Source organism: Nelumbo lutea, chromosome 1, assembly GCF_056320005.1.
Source record: "Nelumbo lutea isolate HS-2025 chromosome 1, American lotus-T2T, whole genome shotgun sequence".
Lineage (NCBI taxonomy): Eukaryota > Viridiplantae > Streptophyta > Magnoliopsida > Proteales > Nelumbonaceae > Nelumbo > Nelumbo lutea.
In genome coordinates this window covers 104,566,331-104,583,913 of record NC_142684.1, presented here as the reverse complement: position 1 = coordinate 104,583,913, position 17,583 = coordinate 104,566,331, and the positions used below count along the sequence as shown (strand labels likewise).

The 17,583-nt window shown below is 37.2% G+C and overlaps 1 protein-coding gene across 2 annotated transcripts in view; it reads right to left on the bottom strand.

The window, feature by feature from the left end:
• Nucleotides 1-10,780, bottom strand: part of LOC148876552 (methylmalonate-semialdehyde dehydrogenase [acylating], mitochondrial-like) — a 48,919-nt gene extending 38,139 nt beyond the window's left edge. The window contains exons 1-6 of one of the 2 annotated variants that reach the window (XM_088963427.1): nt 10,388-10,780; nt 7,099-7,337; nt 6,790-6,942; nt 598-695; nt 319-393; nt 49-210 (exon numbers count right to left, since the gene is read on the bottom strand). In XM_088963427.1, the coding sequence (XP_088819553.1) occupies nt 49-210; nt 319-393; nt 598-695; nt 6,790-6,942; nt 7,099-7,321 (711 nt within the window). In that variant the 5' untranslated portion in view covers nt 7,322-7,337; nt 10,388-10,780. Of the gene's footprint in view, nt 1-48; nt 211-318; nt 394-597; nt 696-6,789; nt 7,338-10,387 lie in introns of both variants that reach the window. The other variant, XM_088963352.1, reaches the window with a different exon arrangement.
• Nucleotides 10,781-17,583: the final 6,803 nt, after the last annotated feature.

The following is a 17,583-nucleotide window of genomic DNA, read 5'->3' as shown; positions in this document are numbered from 1 at the left end:
TAGAAATGGGGAAAATATATAATATAAAAATTCATATGTTGTACTTACAATGTCTCTTCGGATGAGCTCTTGAAGCTTGAACATAATGCGCTGCCGGGTAGCAATGGGTGTTTTTTTCCATGAAGGAAAAGCCTGTTTTGCTGCAGTTACTGCAGCTTTGAACTCTTCCTTGGTGGTCAAGGGAACTAGAGAAACCATCTCTTGTGTTACCTAGTATTAATGGATCAAAAAAAAATTATTGGAAAGAAAAAGGAAAAAACACTATTACAACAAGAAAAAAAAAATGAGGTTAGAAATTTGATGGCATTCTAGTCTTACAGGATCTATAACAGCAACGGAAGCAGTTGCTTTTGATTCCACAAATTCTCCTCCAATAAAATTGCGGACCCTTGGCTACAATCAAGTTAAGGACAAACATAAAAGAAAAATCAAACATCTCAAGGTTGATTAGCATCCCAATAATGACACATTATACATGACAGAAATTGTGTAGATTAAATTCAAGCAAGGCAAAAGCGTAGTAGGTTATATTGTTTTCATGTCTGGGGACCAAATTCAAGCAAGACAAAAACCTAGTATTTTCATATTTGAATATACCGGAGGGTATATCCGGCTTGGAGATGCCTCCATGGATTCTGAGGAATGTGAAACTCCAAGAGCAGAAGTTGAATGCCTGCATTGTTTTAAGCTTTCCACTGCAAAAAGACATTTCTTATTGACTGCACAAGATTTAGAGGAAAAAAAATATTGCAACAATGAAAAAGGTTTTCCAGAGATTGTAGGGTTTCCAACCAGACATTTCTCCAATTGCTCATGCAAATCCAATGGATTGTCAAGATCCCACTACATTCAGTAGTCAGTACTTGCTCCACTTTCCATATTTATAATTTATGTGCCATTATGGAACATTTTTTTATGAGTCATTATGGACTAGTTGCACACAAAAACATAATTATAGAATATTTTCCATTGGGAAGCAATTGAACTGAAAGGCCAGGATTGTGTATTGCAGTCTATTTGAGCCATCATATGGTAACCAAGTTACCTAAGCACAATTGATACCAACTGCATTTCAATTTAACCATTTAGGCAGTTGGTGGCTAAAGGAAGACATTTGCAATAATCTTTTATGGTAAATTACAAACAACCGCCCTGTGCTTAAGGGGGTGGTAACACTTAAGCCCCCAAAATTCCAGATTCCAGCACCTTGCCCCGACCCACTAACAGGGTTGAAGGTGAAAGTATGTCTTTTCTTTTTTTGATAATTTGTATGGATTGTATTAATATCAAGAAAAGGAGGGCAAGAAACCCTCAAAACATATAAAAAATGTGTGCCTGTATGTATAGATAGATCATGTACATCCAGATCCTATACAAGAATGACACAAAAAATGATGGACAGCCAGTGGTCATTAAAGAAATTAAATTTCCCATTCAAGATTCTATGGGCTGACAGAAATATCAAGATTATGAGAATAATCATTCTAAACCACCAATCATTCTCAATGTGTTCTCAAAATGAACTTTGTTGAAAGAAAGTTCAGAGAAAGATGTGTTAGGATTTTAGAAAAAACTAAGTTAAAAGGGCAAAATGGTATCATAAAATGACATAAGGGTAGTTTGGTGTTTTAGAAACATCTAAAGGAATATTCTATGAAGTTAACTGGTGGAATGCCAGTGGTGGGGGAAAACCGGAAAAGTGCTAAACTATGGAAGTTCAGGGGGAGGGGTCTTTGTCAACAAACAAAGTTCGGGGGGCTAAGTGTCACTACCCCCTAAGTACAGAGTGGCTTTCTGTAATTTACCCAATTTTTTTATCAGTAACAATAATTATATTGAGATAGAAAATATATATATAATGCAGCATGCTCTCAAAGATATTTGGAGGACAGAAACAACTCAAAACAGCCATTTACTGAGAGTAATAAATTATCTGACAAAAATAGATTCTACATAATCTTAAGCATGTTTTTTGTACATAAAACTCATATAAAATTTAATTGTCCTACAAGACAGTTAATTAATGTATTATTTATGTTTAATGAAATCGATATAATTAAATAATTATCTTTTGATAAGATAATTAAATAATTATCTCATATAAGATGTTCAAGACCTCAGGGGTTTCAATTATCAAAAAAAATGTTCAAGACCTCAGGGGGAGAGAGAAAATGGATAGATAATATATCTTTTTTAAGTTAAAAACATAAACGTTTAGTACATGTTTCTAGCACTTATATATGCCATAGTCTAAAAGCTCAAATATCTTGATTTGTGAACATCTTCATAACTAAATCTTAATGCCAAGAGATTGCCTAGACATTCTGACCAAAGATAGGCCCATTTATTGTCAGATGCAACTTTTTTTCTAAAGATAAAAGCAATAATATTGTTTCAAATTTTCGACCACTTGCTGAGGGAACCTCTCCCTCCTTTTTGATTTATTTAATAGGATATAATTTCATCCTTCAAAAATATACACAATAATTTCATGAGTCCTATCCTTATTTCTCTAGTTTAGTAAATAAAAAAATGGTCATTGCACAAGCATAGACCCACTCATATATACAATAATCTGAGGATTTTGGGTTAATTTGTGGGAAGCTGTAGATCTTTGTAAATTTTTTTCTTAAGGCTATTTTCTTTTGGGTGGGGGGGCTTATTGTTAAGGGATGTATTATTTTTATTTTTGGTGAAAACACTTCACCAAAAGATGTACTCAATTTTCATTTTCGTTTAATGAAATTTTCCTTCACAAGAAAGACCCATCGTGACAGGCCAAAGTTTTTCTTTTATCAGCAAAAGAGAATTTTATTTGAAATTAGGGTTAAAATAAAGTTTTACAGCTTTGTGTATGGGATTAATGCTCCCACGCTATTACATATTTCTGTCCCCCTTTACATTGCAGCCCAAAACAATTGTTGCCTCAAAGCCCCTTGTTTAGCAAGATAATCAGCTAGCCCATTTGCACTCCTTCTAACCCATTTGAATTCAGCCTCTACCTCCCTTGCAACCTTTTCCACTTCCCTTATCACTTGTTTGAATGTCCACAGAATACTTCTATTGTTTTAAACCCAAGAGATGATCACCTTGACAGGCCAAAGTTCCCTAGCCTTGATTATCCTCATACACAGTTTACAATCATTGACACTACTTTTTCAGTTCATTTGACATGTAACCCTAGCTCTGGAGTTCACTTTATTCTATCAAGCTCAAGAGAAAAGACTACCCCAATTTTGGTTTTTGCATGGAGCCTACAACATTGATTATAAGCCCAACAACTATCCCATCATGAATGATGAAACTACATATTTAGCGACAGATAAGGACCATTATTTTAGATATGGTACATTAATGACTTGATATCATAACTCCACAAGGTTTGCTACTTCAGTACTTGTAGAAGTGGAAAGCCAAATGTAAAGTCATGTGGTCACTCAAATGAACACGTGAGGGGAGGTTTGTCATGTGATGGTAGACCAATTTGTTGATCTATCATCGTCTACCTTTCAGCAAACTCTGGTTCATCGTAAGATTTGGTGAGGCAAAGGTGGGAGGTCTGAAAAGGGTTTGCTTTTGAAAGCATTAAAGGGAAGAAAGAGCTACATTTAAGAGGCCATCTGCAAGGAAACAATAGAGATTGGGAAATACTTGAGACCTGATGCATTGAAAGGCAAGTCACCTTCAGAGGGGAATTGCTCAGGTATTGCATCAAAGGTTGCATCTCCTGGTCAGGTTTTGTCCTTGGGAAAAAAAGTTCAGACGTCAGAATATTTTAAGTCAGCATCTTCTGGAGTTTTGGAAGATGCCATAATAGTTGAAGAACAGATTAGATTATCAAAAGGAGCTTCAGCGTGCTCTGGAAGGTAGTGGTGTGAAATCGCAGTTGATTTTCGTTGAAATTTTAGAAGAAACAGCAAAGGAAGATGAGCTGGAAAGGGATTCTTCTTCACACTGTGTCATTGATGTGCTTCTGACTGTTGAGAGATTTGATTCAGAGACGATAAAGCAAGAAGTTGGTATTGATAATTCAAGGAAGAGGAAGGTTAGTGCTGACAGTACTCATATTCAGAAGGAGATTGGTTATGCTCATGCCTTAGACTAACTTGTCAGAGCTGGAAATTGTAGGCAATGAGATGATCGGGGGAAATGAAACCGAAAAATCCAAGGATTTTAAGAGCCCATTTTGGGAAGTGGAGATGGTGGAACATGGTTCTGTTTCCCATGTGTTTATTGGAAAACTGGGAGTGGATTTAGGGAGGAAAAGAGATACAAATAAGATAGCATGATCTAAAAAGGATGATAGTGCTGTGGTATGTGTGAAAAACCAAAGGGTCAAAATAGCGGTTATTTAGTCCATGGTACCGAAGTGTTCCACTAGCTGAAGGAAGGTCTTTATGGGGTTGGCTCTTGTAGTAAGTACAAAAGTACTTATAAGAGGAAGGGGGTATAGAACAGAAATAGAAATCGAAACCTCATAAGTAGCAGCAGTGATACAGATTTGGCGAAGGGAGAGGTTGAGAAGAAGACTAGACATTCCTCTGGTACACAAAAAGATGTATTGTTAGAAGACGAGGTATTGCCAGGAACTTTCTTGGAAATAGAAGAAGAGAAGATGGATGATGAGGAAGAGGAAAAGATAATGGAAATTAAAGTCCAAGTGAGCAAATTGTCGGGGGGGGGGGTTATGTTAGGAGGGGAAGAGTTTGCAAGAAAATGTTTTGGGATTTGGAAAAGAAGTATCCTGTGAGTGAGGAAAGCTCTGATGGGGAGTCTTGAGTAATGGAAGGCTGCTTACAGAGTCAAATTTTGAATCAAAGATTTTGGGGGTGAGCTTTTTCAGGGTTCAAAGTTTTTCTAGGTCTTGGTAGAATAGTTTATGAAAGATGTATTCTAAGGGGTCTTGGAAGTTTTTGATGTTACGGGCTTTGAGTTTTTTCTTTTTTCTCTTGTGGGTGATAGCATATCACCTTGCTTGTAACCTTTCTTCTTTAATATAGTTTTCTTTTTTATTTATTACTAAAAAATATAATCCATAACAAGGAGATTGAGCATGTTGCCCATAGAATTAGAATGGGTTGGGCATTGGCAAAATGGAAAGTGCATCTGGAATCCTATGTAGCAGAAGACCACTTAGGCCAAAAGGAAATTTTCATAAAATAGTTGTAAGGTAAGTGATGTTGTATCGAAAATGAATGTGGCAGAAACATGCTGTTGAGATGGATAAGTGGAAAAACTAAAAAATGATAGGATAAAAAATATAGCATATTCTTAGGAACTTAGAAGTATATCCAATAGGATGTAAAATGAGGGAAAGTAGGCTAAGATGGTTTGGGCACATGCAGAGAAGACCATCTACAGCACCAGTAAGAATTCATCTGTTACAAGTTGAAGGGTCTAAAAGACTAGCGGCAAAAACAAAAGGTCATGGATTGAAGCAGTGAGAAATGATAAGGAGGCCCAGGGTAAAACTGAATTGGGAGTTCATCCTCCTCATCTCCTACTATTCATGATAGTTGGGCCCCTTCTTTACAGAACAGGGTAAAACTGAATTTTGATGGCAGTTCTATAGGTAACCCTGGTCCCTCTGGAATTGGGGGTGTTTTTAGAGATGTGGAAGGAAGAATTTTGGCTCTTTTCTCTAGAACAATTGGGCTGGGCGATTCACTTAGGGTGGAGGTATTTTCACTATTGTGAGGGCTCAGGTTGGCAAAACAAATGGGTTTTCAGCAGCTGGAAGTGGAGAGAGATTCAAAACTGGTTATAGGCTGGATGCAAACAAACAGCTTAGGCACCTGGACTCTTAGATAAACTGTAAGGGAAATTTGGAACCTGACAAGGGAGCTTAGAGTACAGTCCAATTGGGCTAGAATTTAAAAAAGTAAGGGGTTAATAGGGAAACTTTATTTTGGGCATGTCTGTAAGCCTGTTGTGATGTGGGGTTCACCTTTTAAAGGTGAACTACCTTTTAAAATTTAATGAAAGTTACCGCTTCCAATCAAAAAAAGAAAACTATGGATATGGCATTGAATAGTAGCATGGTGGAAGAGGACTTATATAGCCAATCCCATATGGTTGGAACAAGGCCTTGTTAAGACTTGAAATGCTACCATACTTCAGTAGAATTATGTGTTTCTTATTTTGTGGATCTAACATCTGAACAGATACAATTGAAATTTAACTGAGATTTATCTAAGTTTCAGAATTTCAACTAGGAGAGTTTGACCATGGTTGCCATGAAAATGAAAATTCAGTCTCACTGGAAATTTAAAACCTACACTATTGGGTACCATAGGATTGTAAGAAACCTTCATACTCAATTCAGTTTGAACTTTACAACATATACTGTCTCAAAAGGATGTTCCTAATCAAGTTTTATTCAGCAAGATCGCAACCAGGCCTTAGTTTCAGGCCAGCTCTCTTAACAATCTGGAATTAGAAACTAGCCTGGTCAGAGCTTATTCCATCAGCCCCTTCTTTGACATTGCAAATTAAAATCATGGTCTTCTTCTTCCACTACACTACATTATTTGCACATTTGTCTTCCCTACCTCTCATGTGTAAACCCTTCATAACATTAGACTAGCCCTATTTGAGGTGGTCTTATCCTTGAGCTAAGGCCTTGAGCAATTGTCAGCCCAAGCATGTATGATATAAGTTTTACTGCACACAGACAGACATACTAATAGAACTACAAACCCTTCCTTGATTTTCAGATTTTCCAATCTTTAATAAATCCCTCATTATTGAATCACAAAAGAGGAAGAACCTCTGGGATTTGGGTTTGACCTGATAGATTCCCTTTACGGATCTTAGCTTTGATGTTGTAAACATGCCTTGATCTTGATAAAAGCCTTGGATTGTTTTGCCCAAGTACACTGAGGATTTGACGTGGTTTTATACCAGCTGCAGTCATTTCTACAATCTGTAACACCTCTTCCTCTGAAAAACGACAAAAAGAAGGATGGTCGGAAATATCTCTTAAAGGTTCATGATTGTGTTCCTCATTTTTTATCGTGAGTATCCACAAGTTATTTTGCCTTTTACCCACAACTTCGAAAGGACAATTTATTAGGCGAGAGGTTACTGTTCTTTTACGAATATTTTCAGTCTTCCGCCTTCTACGATAAACACCTCCTCTATCACAACCAAGGATTACAGTCTTCTCCTTCCTAGAATTCTTAATGGTTACCACATATCCTTGGGTCACACCAAAGTCGCGAACATGTTTGATAAGCTCTTCACGATTCTGAAAGGTTCCAGCTGGTGGTGGAAGCATCTTGGTTTGCTCATTGGGCTCCTCACAACTTTGAGTCTCCATCACAGTGAAGTAAGACCTAAATAAGAACATAATAAGATATAAATTTAATAGAGGGGAAAAAAGACCAAATAGCTAGACAAGAAAGAAGAGAATCCAAAGTAAGAAGCATACAATCAATGCCCTTAATAGCAGTGTTATTTGAGGTTTTAAACATTTCACTGGAATTTCTACCATCCAGATTTATTTTTAAGGTGTGGGGGTTTCAGGAGTTTCACTCTAACCTGGAAAATCTATGAGAATTGATGGAAGATTGAAAGAGGATTTGGAAAACATAGAATTTATCAAGTTAGAAACTTAAGGGAGTTTACAAGTTTTAGCCATATAGTTAAAAAAAATGCTGACCCAAGATATCTAGGGTCTTGGGAGGGGTATAATGGGTATGGTCCTAACCTTTGGCTTTTTTTTTTTTTTTTGCACAAAGTGGCCACCATCAAACTTGAACCCATTTTCTCAACGTGCCAGCCTGAGTTTGCCATTACACCAAGTAATGACCAATGTTAAAACAAGGAAGTGTGATGTGAGATGTTCCACTACGCACTACCTAGAAGCGTGAGGCATAGTTCAGAACACTAGAGGCATAAGCCTCCTGAGCAGATATCTTGTATTAAGAAGGATATCTTATATTAAGAAGAATGGAGGTGCATAACACTAGCTGAAAGGGGGGGTCCTGTCTAAGTGGGAGTGAGAATAACTTTTGTTTTAGGATTGTATTAACATGAAATCATAGTTTTTAAGGTGGCAAGGTGAGGCTAGGCGACAACGGGACACCTTGTCACCTAGGCGATGGATTTCTAGTAAAAGACATATATCCCATGGTAGTTCCATAACCATATTTCCTTCATAATTATCCATAGTTTTTATAAGTATAAACTTCATATTAAAGTATAGAAAATCAACATATTCATGAGAAGAAAAACAAGAAAGAAAAGAAAATTCAAAAAATATAAGGGCTGAACCCCTATTTCTGTTATGGGAAAAGAAGAAAATAAAAGGTGGAGGAAGAAAAAAATGTGTTGATTAGACAATTTTTAAGTTCTTCCTAACTTAATGGTTCAGGTTTTGAGGTCTTTGAGGGTTCAATACAGCATTTAGCAATGTCTATGTTGGTTAAACCCTAACAAGTAAGTAAATAATAAAAAGAAATTAGTATATAAACACACAAAACTAATATGTTAGTTTAATAATGTCTATATTATAATTATAATCTCAAAAAATTAAGAATATAAAAATATTTTATAACACAATGTACAAAACTGCTTGGCGATTACACAAAATTAAGATACAACACCAGAGTATGGCCAGATCCTAATAGTGCACGATCAAGGGTCAGCCAAAGAGACAAAGGTACTGGCAGTAATGATTGACATTTTGGAAATTGTGAGCACCATATTTCCCCTCCTTTTTATAATCATTATGAGGGCCTACTTAGACCAAGGACGAGGTTTGGAGGCAGCGGAGGGGACTCTTCCATGACACAAAGGCTCCACATCACCACAAAGCCACGAGCTCTGGCATGAAATAAGCTTCACATTAATGAAACCTCATTAATGAGGTACAGGAAGAGGCATGACAAGGGGAATAAGGGTCTCCATCATGTGACACCTGGACTATTGATGTGATGCCGCAAATAGGAGATTAGATTTGAGGCACCTAATTGATGGATTCATGATGATAGCTGAATCATCTGATGTTCCATAAGTGGACCTCGCTCCGTTGAAGAGGATTATAAATACCTCTCTCAAGTAGTCTCAACTACTAGCATTAAGGACAAGGAGGAACAAACAAAGAAGCTCCATTAGCTCTCTTAATGAAACTCGCCCTCAAGTCTCTCCCCAGTTCACAACCCAACCCTTATATTCTAGTAGGCCACTCAGTACTTGAAAAGGCATCAGAGCCATCTTCTTGCAGAAGCTTCCCCATATAATCACAAGCACCGTTGGAAGTTTGCACTAGCCTGCAGATCGCGACACATACCGTGTGTAGATCAAAGGACCCAACTCTGTTTCTTCTAATTCAAAAATATTACTTTACCTGTATCCAAAAAAAAAAAAAAAGGAACTTGAAAAACAATGGCATGAAGACGCCACTATAAAATTCCTCTCTACCAACCCATCTTTTGCCAATGAAGCAGCTATAGCATTACATTCTCAAACAACCCATCTCAATGAAATTGGATATAACAAGACTAAAAATCTTCTCTGTAATACAAAGAATCTCAGTAGCTCAGTAGCTCCAGGCCTCTTGTTTAACCCATCTAACGTTATTGCTTGTGTGGCTTTAATTAATAGAGACTTGAACCCCTTGTTGGAAGGACATTTCTTCAACTTTTTTTTGGGTGATACGTAAGCCATTTCTTCAGCTTCATCAGATAAGATTCTTCCTCCAACCCACAAAAAACTCCAAGTACTGGAACCATCTTGACATCTAAAACCACTTCCAGCTTCCCGAGTCAGGGGTTTTCAAGTGATCTAGCAGAATAAACTCACTGAAATGAGTTGTGCACTGTTTCAGTTGGTAGACTAATTAAGAAGTTATCAAAAAAAGTCGTACTTAATTCAAATCTGAGAAAAAAAGAAGCCGTACTTAATCAAGTTTTAAAAAAAAAAGCGTACAGGTACTTTCCTCGTTACTATTTTGTTCAATCTGTTGTTTTCTTTGCTTTTTGTTCTTTACATGAAAAATATATTTTTGTTCTTCTATGTTATAAAAGCAGCACTATTAGTAGAATTTAAGTAACCCCCTCCTGTAATTAAATTACACATACAACTTCTTAACTGTACAACTCTATTAACGAGCTTTTGTTCTCTTCGCTTGTCGTAGACCAAAAACAAATAAAGTGAACACCACACGCTAAGAACTGAGCATTAGATGGATCAATACTTGGACAGGTGGAATTAACAAAGGAAATGGGATAACAATAACTGAAAAAATTATTGTAAGCAGTGACTACAAAAAACGAACCTCCTGGCTCCTGTTAATAGAAGAAAAAAGCCCTAATTGATTCACTTACTCTTCTTTTCCTTCTCGGTCACAAATGTCAATGCATCTCTAGGATTGGGGCCATACCTTTTGTTGAAGGATCAGTACACACTCCCCCGCAGGAAACCCTTATTACTTAGTTTCGCCAACTCTGCGGAGACGATTTACGTTCCCTTGCTTCACTTGTGAGATCATAGAGACTAAGAGAAAGAGGAAGAAAAAGCAAGTTACGGTGAGAAGTTGAAAGCTTCGAGATCGAGCTTGATGCTTCAGAGTTCAAAGTAGGCGTTTGAATTGAACGTCAGCTTTGAGCTGGAGACCGTAACACTGGATCCTACGAAGTTGTCTGTCTTGTCCCATGGAAAAATGAAAAGCCGGGTTGTAAAACCATGGTTTAACGTTTCCGAAATTTCGGTCGTTTCAGACCCTGTGTCGGAATGTATGGCTAGCAGCTAGCTTGCTGATTGTAACTTGTAGCACAGTTGAGAACATGAGATCGAATCCTGACTTTATCTGGTTTTGGGGAGCGGAGTGGGTTGTATTGTGACAGCGGTGATCATTTTCAAGATTGGGCCTGATGAGCAAGAATTTAAGCCTAACATATTTAGCTCACGACTCTAAATATGTTAGGCTTAAATTCTTGCTCATCAGGCCCAATCTTGAAAATGATCACCGCTGTCACAATACAACCCACTCCTGGGCCTAGGCTGGGGGGCCGTGCCCGAATCCAAGTGGTGCCCATTTTCATGGGTGCTAACTGCTAAGCCCATTTCAGACCTGGGCCGGCCCATGTTCAACCCTAGTTCTTGGGGTTTGGGTGAAGGACTACCCTAGTTGTGTATAGGGATGCAATTTTGGCCAGATTGAACCAGACTGAAAACTAGGATTGGGGAAAAGTTCAGGTTAGGGTTAGAGTTGAAAATTCGAACCTGACTTAACTTCATATTTGGATGTATAAAGATTATATAAACGTGTATTTATGCATATAAATACTATATGTTTTCACTATTCATGCATATATGTGTATGCAACTATGCATCTATAGATGCTTATTTATGTATTTTTTTGCTTCAAGTATTTATGTATATACTATATATGTATTTATTTAGCTATGCGTGTATGCATAAATATTGTATGTCATAAAATCAATATATATATATATATATATATATTGATTTTGAAGAAAAAGCAATGGTTAACCAGCCGATTCAACTGACCAAAATCAATGGTTTTGAAGAAAAAGCAATTTTGGAGGAAAACAGAACCCGTCAGATGACCAATTCCTGATTTTTCCGGTCAGACCATCCGGTCCGATCCGGTTTTGAAAATAGTATATATATATATATATATATATATATATATATAATATATAAAATAACGAAATGGGTGTTTTCTCCGTACACAAAATGGAATCTGTTCCTGCAAATAGATTAATGGTCGCACGTGAAAGAAATCCGACACATGCGAATTCTTTCTTTCCTCTCCATTTCCAATCTTCTCCTCCTTTTCCAATGTCTTCGTGGGCCTTTTCTATTTGACACATTTCTCTCTCTTCCCCTTCTCCCTCTCTTCCTCTCTCTCCTACCCTTCTTTCTCTCTTAGTCATCCTACTGCTCCCCACCCCGTTCTCTCTCTGGCAGAAAAACCCTCCATCTCCCTCTCTTCCTCTCCCTCACCAGAAGAATCATAGGTTGGAGATCAATTTATACCACTTCTTTTGCTATCCTCACCTCAAAAAGAGTAAAGGAAAGTTCATCACCAATGCTTCATCTTCGGGCTGGTTGATCTCACCAACATTGCGTTTATATGGTGTAAGAAAATCTTACCAAGACGATTTCTATTCCTTAATTATATTTGCACCACCAATTCATGTATTGTGGAGTGTACATGTATGAGAATCATTTACTTGGTTGAGCTCATGAAGGTGTACAAAAATTCTATATTCTACAATTATAGTAGTTTTATTGTGCTGAAAAATCATTTGAGTTGTTTTGATGAATATCTTAGTAGGTGATAAAAGAGGAAGCATTTATCCAACATTAGTTCAAATATTGATGTTAATAAAAACAAAATTGTAGTTTCTAGCTGCAAAGCTTATATACCATATTTGCTATTTTTCTTTTTTCTTTTTAATTTTTTGCTAATGAAGGGTTTGCTTTTGCAGTAATCTCCCCGCCATGCAAGTGAAGACGTATGATTTGTTGATTGTTGAAAGGTGCACTTCCTAGCATGTCAGCCCACTGCCCATCAACAAATCTGATTCCAAGCCAGTGGAGAAGCCATTGCCATCTGTCGTATTAGATTCAATAATTTGTGGTAGTAGATGGTGAGTTAAAAATCTGTCCTTGCGTAGTCAGTAGTTTGCATGTGATTCAGTGGATTAAGGCAGTAGATGGTGAGTAAAATATCTGTATCGTTGTGTGGTGGGTAGTTTGCGTGTGCATTGACATGTATGAATGTGATAGAAGAGAGTGAGAGACTGTCACTTTGCTTTTTTAACATGCACCACTGGACATGCAATTCTTTGATTGAGAACTTATTTTTAAGAATTTGCACTCTTTAGTGCTTTAGATGTAGTTAGCTGCATTCATAAAGTCATGGTTTTGATAGATAGTGTTGTTTTTATTATGAATCAGACAATATTTGTTGTTACGTGACGAATTACACAAACTGAGTTTTGAAGAGTTCATGGCAGTTTAGACATATTTCAAGAGGGCCTGATATAGATAGGCTCATAGATATGCCAAAAGCTTGGCAAGTGCCTTTTAGGGGAAACAATCTCCCGGGGTGTAGAACTTGAAAAGGAATATTGGGTGAGGCAGCAAGTCATCCTAACGGATTGCTTGGGATTCATGGCACTTTTCCATTGTAAATATACCATATTTTTTATCATCAATTTATAAAATATGACAAGTTACCAATAAAAAAAAGGATCCATTCTTCTCTTTGCTCTTATCCACACAAAGAGTGTTATAATTTCTCTCCATCCTTTATAACATTTTGGGCTTAAAAATATTTCTCATTTGTGTAATGCAGGAAGCTTTGGGATACGTGAACATCAATCTTACTGATGTTGTGAACAATGGACGCACCAATGAGAAATACCATATGATCAATTCAAAGAATGGAGTTGATGATGGCAGATTTGAACCTCCAATGAAATTGTGACACATGGCACCTCGTGACAAATAGGCGACAGCTCTCCAAGGAGCTCGGCAACTCACCAAGGAGCTCAGCAACTCACCAAGGAGCTCGGCAACTCTCCAAGGAGCTCGGCAACTCTCCAAAGAGCTCACCAAGGAGCTTGCCAAGGAGCTCGCCAAGGAGCTTGCCAGCTCACCAAGGAGCTCGGCAGCTCTCCAAGGAGCTCGCCAAGGAGCTCAGCAACTCTCTAGGGAGCTCGCTAGGGAGTTCGTCACCAAGTAGCTCTCCACCAAGGAGCTCGTCACTAGTAGTTCTCCACCAGGGAGTTCGTCACCAAGTAGCTCTCCACCAGGGAGCTCGTCACCAAGTAGCTCTCCACTAGGGAGCTTGTCACCAGTAGTTCTCCACCAGGGAGCTCGTCACCAAGTAGCTCTCCACCAGGGAGCTCGTCACCAGGCAGTTCTCCACCAGGGAGCTTGTCACCAAGTAGCTCTCCATCAGGGAGCTCGTCACTAGGTAGTTCTCCACCAAGGAGCTCTCCACCAGGTAGCTTACCACCAAGGAGTTCGTCACCAAGTAGCTCACCATCAGGTAGTTCATCACCAGGCACTTCACCACTAGACCAAATGATGAGGTACTTGGCCAAAAAAATTGATACATCACAAAAATTTGGTACGTGACCAAAAACGGTTACATCAGGAGTGATACACATAGAGATGCAAATTCCTCATTTTGGAGTGGTTTGTATATAGACATTTCCAATATTATAAATGAGAAAATATTCAAGTTCATAATTAGGTAAAGGTGGATGAAAAAAAAAGAAAATGGAAACAAAGTTGAATTGACAAGGTGAGGCTGTTGTAAATCTTCAGTCCCATTGAGTTGCTTAATAAGCAGTGTCCTTGCAAATTATTAGGTGGTGGTGTCTCTATGAATTGCAATTAGTTTGAGAAAAGTGCTAACTTGATGGATTCTCATACTTCATTAAATCAAAGCTCATTATTAATGCATATGACATCAAGAGCAGATGGAACTGCCTGCCAGCTCAGGGTGCATTCTCCAAAGGAACAAATAAATGTATACTGTGTTTTATTTATCTTACTTGAGTTCTCACAACTTAACATTGATCATCTTCTATGCCATCATTCGCTTCTCTATCCTTTTTTCCTAATCAATATTTAACATTTTTTTGTGACATAAGTGCTAATTTTGTTCTCTTTCATCCATCCAATATTATTGTTGTTTCTATAATTGGTTTCATTTTAATTTTTTTTATCATACAGATTTCTGAGTTTCATCCATGACCAGATATGTGTTGTAAAGCTTGTTCCATGTGATCAGAAATCTAAAGCTATTGAATCATTTTCTTGTTTAACACTCGAGGCTTCTACCCTTTTGAATGCATCTTGAGCTGACTTGTGAATATATATTTTTGGATTAATAGATGATTTTTGAATATTTTCTGTTAGAAAAATTACCCGTTGGGTAGGACCCGGATTGTGGCCCATCATGGTGGCCACCTTCCAGATTGAATTGGTCCAAATCCAATCACCCTAATGGCTTCTCCATTAAAGTGGCTATAGACACGGAAAAGGAAATAAAAACAAAACGCAAACAGGCTAGAAATTAGGCTTAGGCTATCTAAATCATATAATTGCTCATAATACAATTGCAAACACATGCATCTCAGACCTTTCTAAGATCTGACATAACCGACCTTAACCAAGAGTTAAAACTTATAATCAAAATGCCCCATGTGCCATCAAGGAAATGAGGTTGTTGATTGCATGCATTATGCATGTAGTCTTTTGTTTAGACCAATTGCAACCTCTTTCAAAACTCACCCAAATTTGTATTTGTTGATTCTTATATATAAGCTTTTCATTATGCTGCCTTTGATTGTAGTGTAAATCTTGATCAAGTGTAAAATTTCAACCAATTCAGTTTTGGTTTTTTGTTTGTAATCATGATTGTGTTCTTATCTGATATAAAATTTGTACTTTTTGTTTCTTTTGCATTTATTAGTAGTGCAAATTTTGCATCTCAAAAGTTGAAGCAAAATTTGCACCACCTTCCTCCCTTCAATTATTTCTTGTATAACCCTCCTCCTCCTTCCACTCTTTAGGTAATTTCATTTTATTTCTCACAAACAAACAAATATGACAACGTAAAATATGAAACAAAATAAACCAAAATACTAGGCCCCTTTGAAACATTCATTTACACCATTTGCAACAGTGCAAATGAAATTTGTACTACAATGATATGCATAAACTTGTACTAAAAGGTTAGTGAGGTGGTCGCTTGTTCATTCAGCAAATGGAATCTACACGACTACACATATGATTACTTGCCCATGCTTCGCATAAAATGGGCCATCCTTTGACTAGCTACACCAGACCACCATTGGAAAAATCTCTCTCTCTCACACACCAGCTGACTTATATTTTTGGTTGGATGATTGGGTGAATTGACACCACGGTGCTTACGCGCAACACCGCATCATATGCGATTCAATTTCCAATATCAACGAATCAAATTTGGGTCTACCTATGTTTTGCAGCCTATCCCAAATAATAAAGTCTTCATGATTCCACCAATATTCCATGCATATAATGGGATGCAAAATGTGTAGTCATATCAAATTAAATCACCCATGGTATGTTCATATCAAATTAAATCAGTCATGGTGTGCTAAATTTGGGTTTCATTATAAATGGATTCATTGGGCTATGAAATGTATCAAGTATGCTTCCTTCCAAATTCTCAAGAACAGATCTCTTACTAGGATTATTAAAGGTAGGCAAGGTTCAAAACATCGATACAAGCCAATATGCCAACATGGGTGCATTGGCTTGTATAAGGCTTGTTTCTCTATTTTTTAGTTTTTTGTGGTTCAAATGGGTTGGTTTAAGGCCTGTCTACCTTTTGAACCATGGTCTGACCTTAAACACCCACTGTAGGGACGTATCGGGAAGATCTCGATACATATCAAAATTTTGAACCTTGCCGATAAAGTTGTCTCCTTATATTTTTATTCTTTGTGTTGAGGCCTTAACCAGAAAAATAAATATGGAAGCATCAAGTGGAAAAAAGTTGATTGGTTGTAAAGCCTCTAGAGGGGGGCCCTCCATTCTCATCCTACATTTTGTTAATGATTGTATAATTTTTGCTAAATCATTAGTTAATGCTTGCCTTAAAATTAAAGATATTCTAGATAAATATTCTAAGGCATCAGGGCAACTTCCTAACTATCTAAAATTGGCCATAACTTTCTCCAAAATATCCCAAATAGACACCAAAAGAATGGTCACAATTCTTAAGATAACCATTAGGAGTAAAAACAAATCTTATCTTGGGGCTCCAATCATTGATGGTAGGGTATTGAAGGAGGTATTTAAATATCTCAATGAGAAAATGAAAAAAAAAAGAACTTGCGGGATGGAAAAAGAAATACTCTATTCCTTGCAGGAAGATTCACTTTGATTAATTCTGTTGTCTTAATGGTTACTCAATTTGTTATATAATCTTTCAAAATCCCAAGCAATGTCATTGATTAGTTGAAGAAATCTCAAAGAGACTTTATTTGGTCGAATTCAAAGAGTAGTTATGGAGTTTGCATATCTAAAGCTTGGGGTGGTTTAGGAGTGAAAATCTTTGGGTGAAAGTGGTAAGAAGTAAATATCTTAATAATCAAAACTTTTGGGAGGCCAGTCCAAGGCAAGGTATCTCGTGGGCATGGAGAGGTGTCCTAGGTGCAAAACAACTTTATTATGAGGTGTACTTGTTTAGAAATTGGTGATGGAAGGTCAGTCAAATCTTGGAAAGATGCATAGGTTGGAAATGCCCTGATTATAGATGATGTTATCCCTGAATCTATAGTTAATATAGATATGATAGTCAATACTATGATTGACCAAGAAAAGAGAGTCTGGAAAGAAGACCTCATTAAATCTATTACTCCATTCCATATTTGGCAATGCTTTAAATCAATACTGATCTCTTTAGTGGATATGGAAGACAAGATAGTCTAGAAGTTTACATCTAATGTCAAATTTTATGAGGAACGCCGATTTAATGGGGGTGATATTTTAACAAATAATTCCCTGAAAATTTTATGGAATCTTAATATTACACAA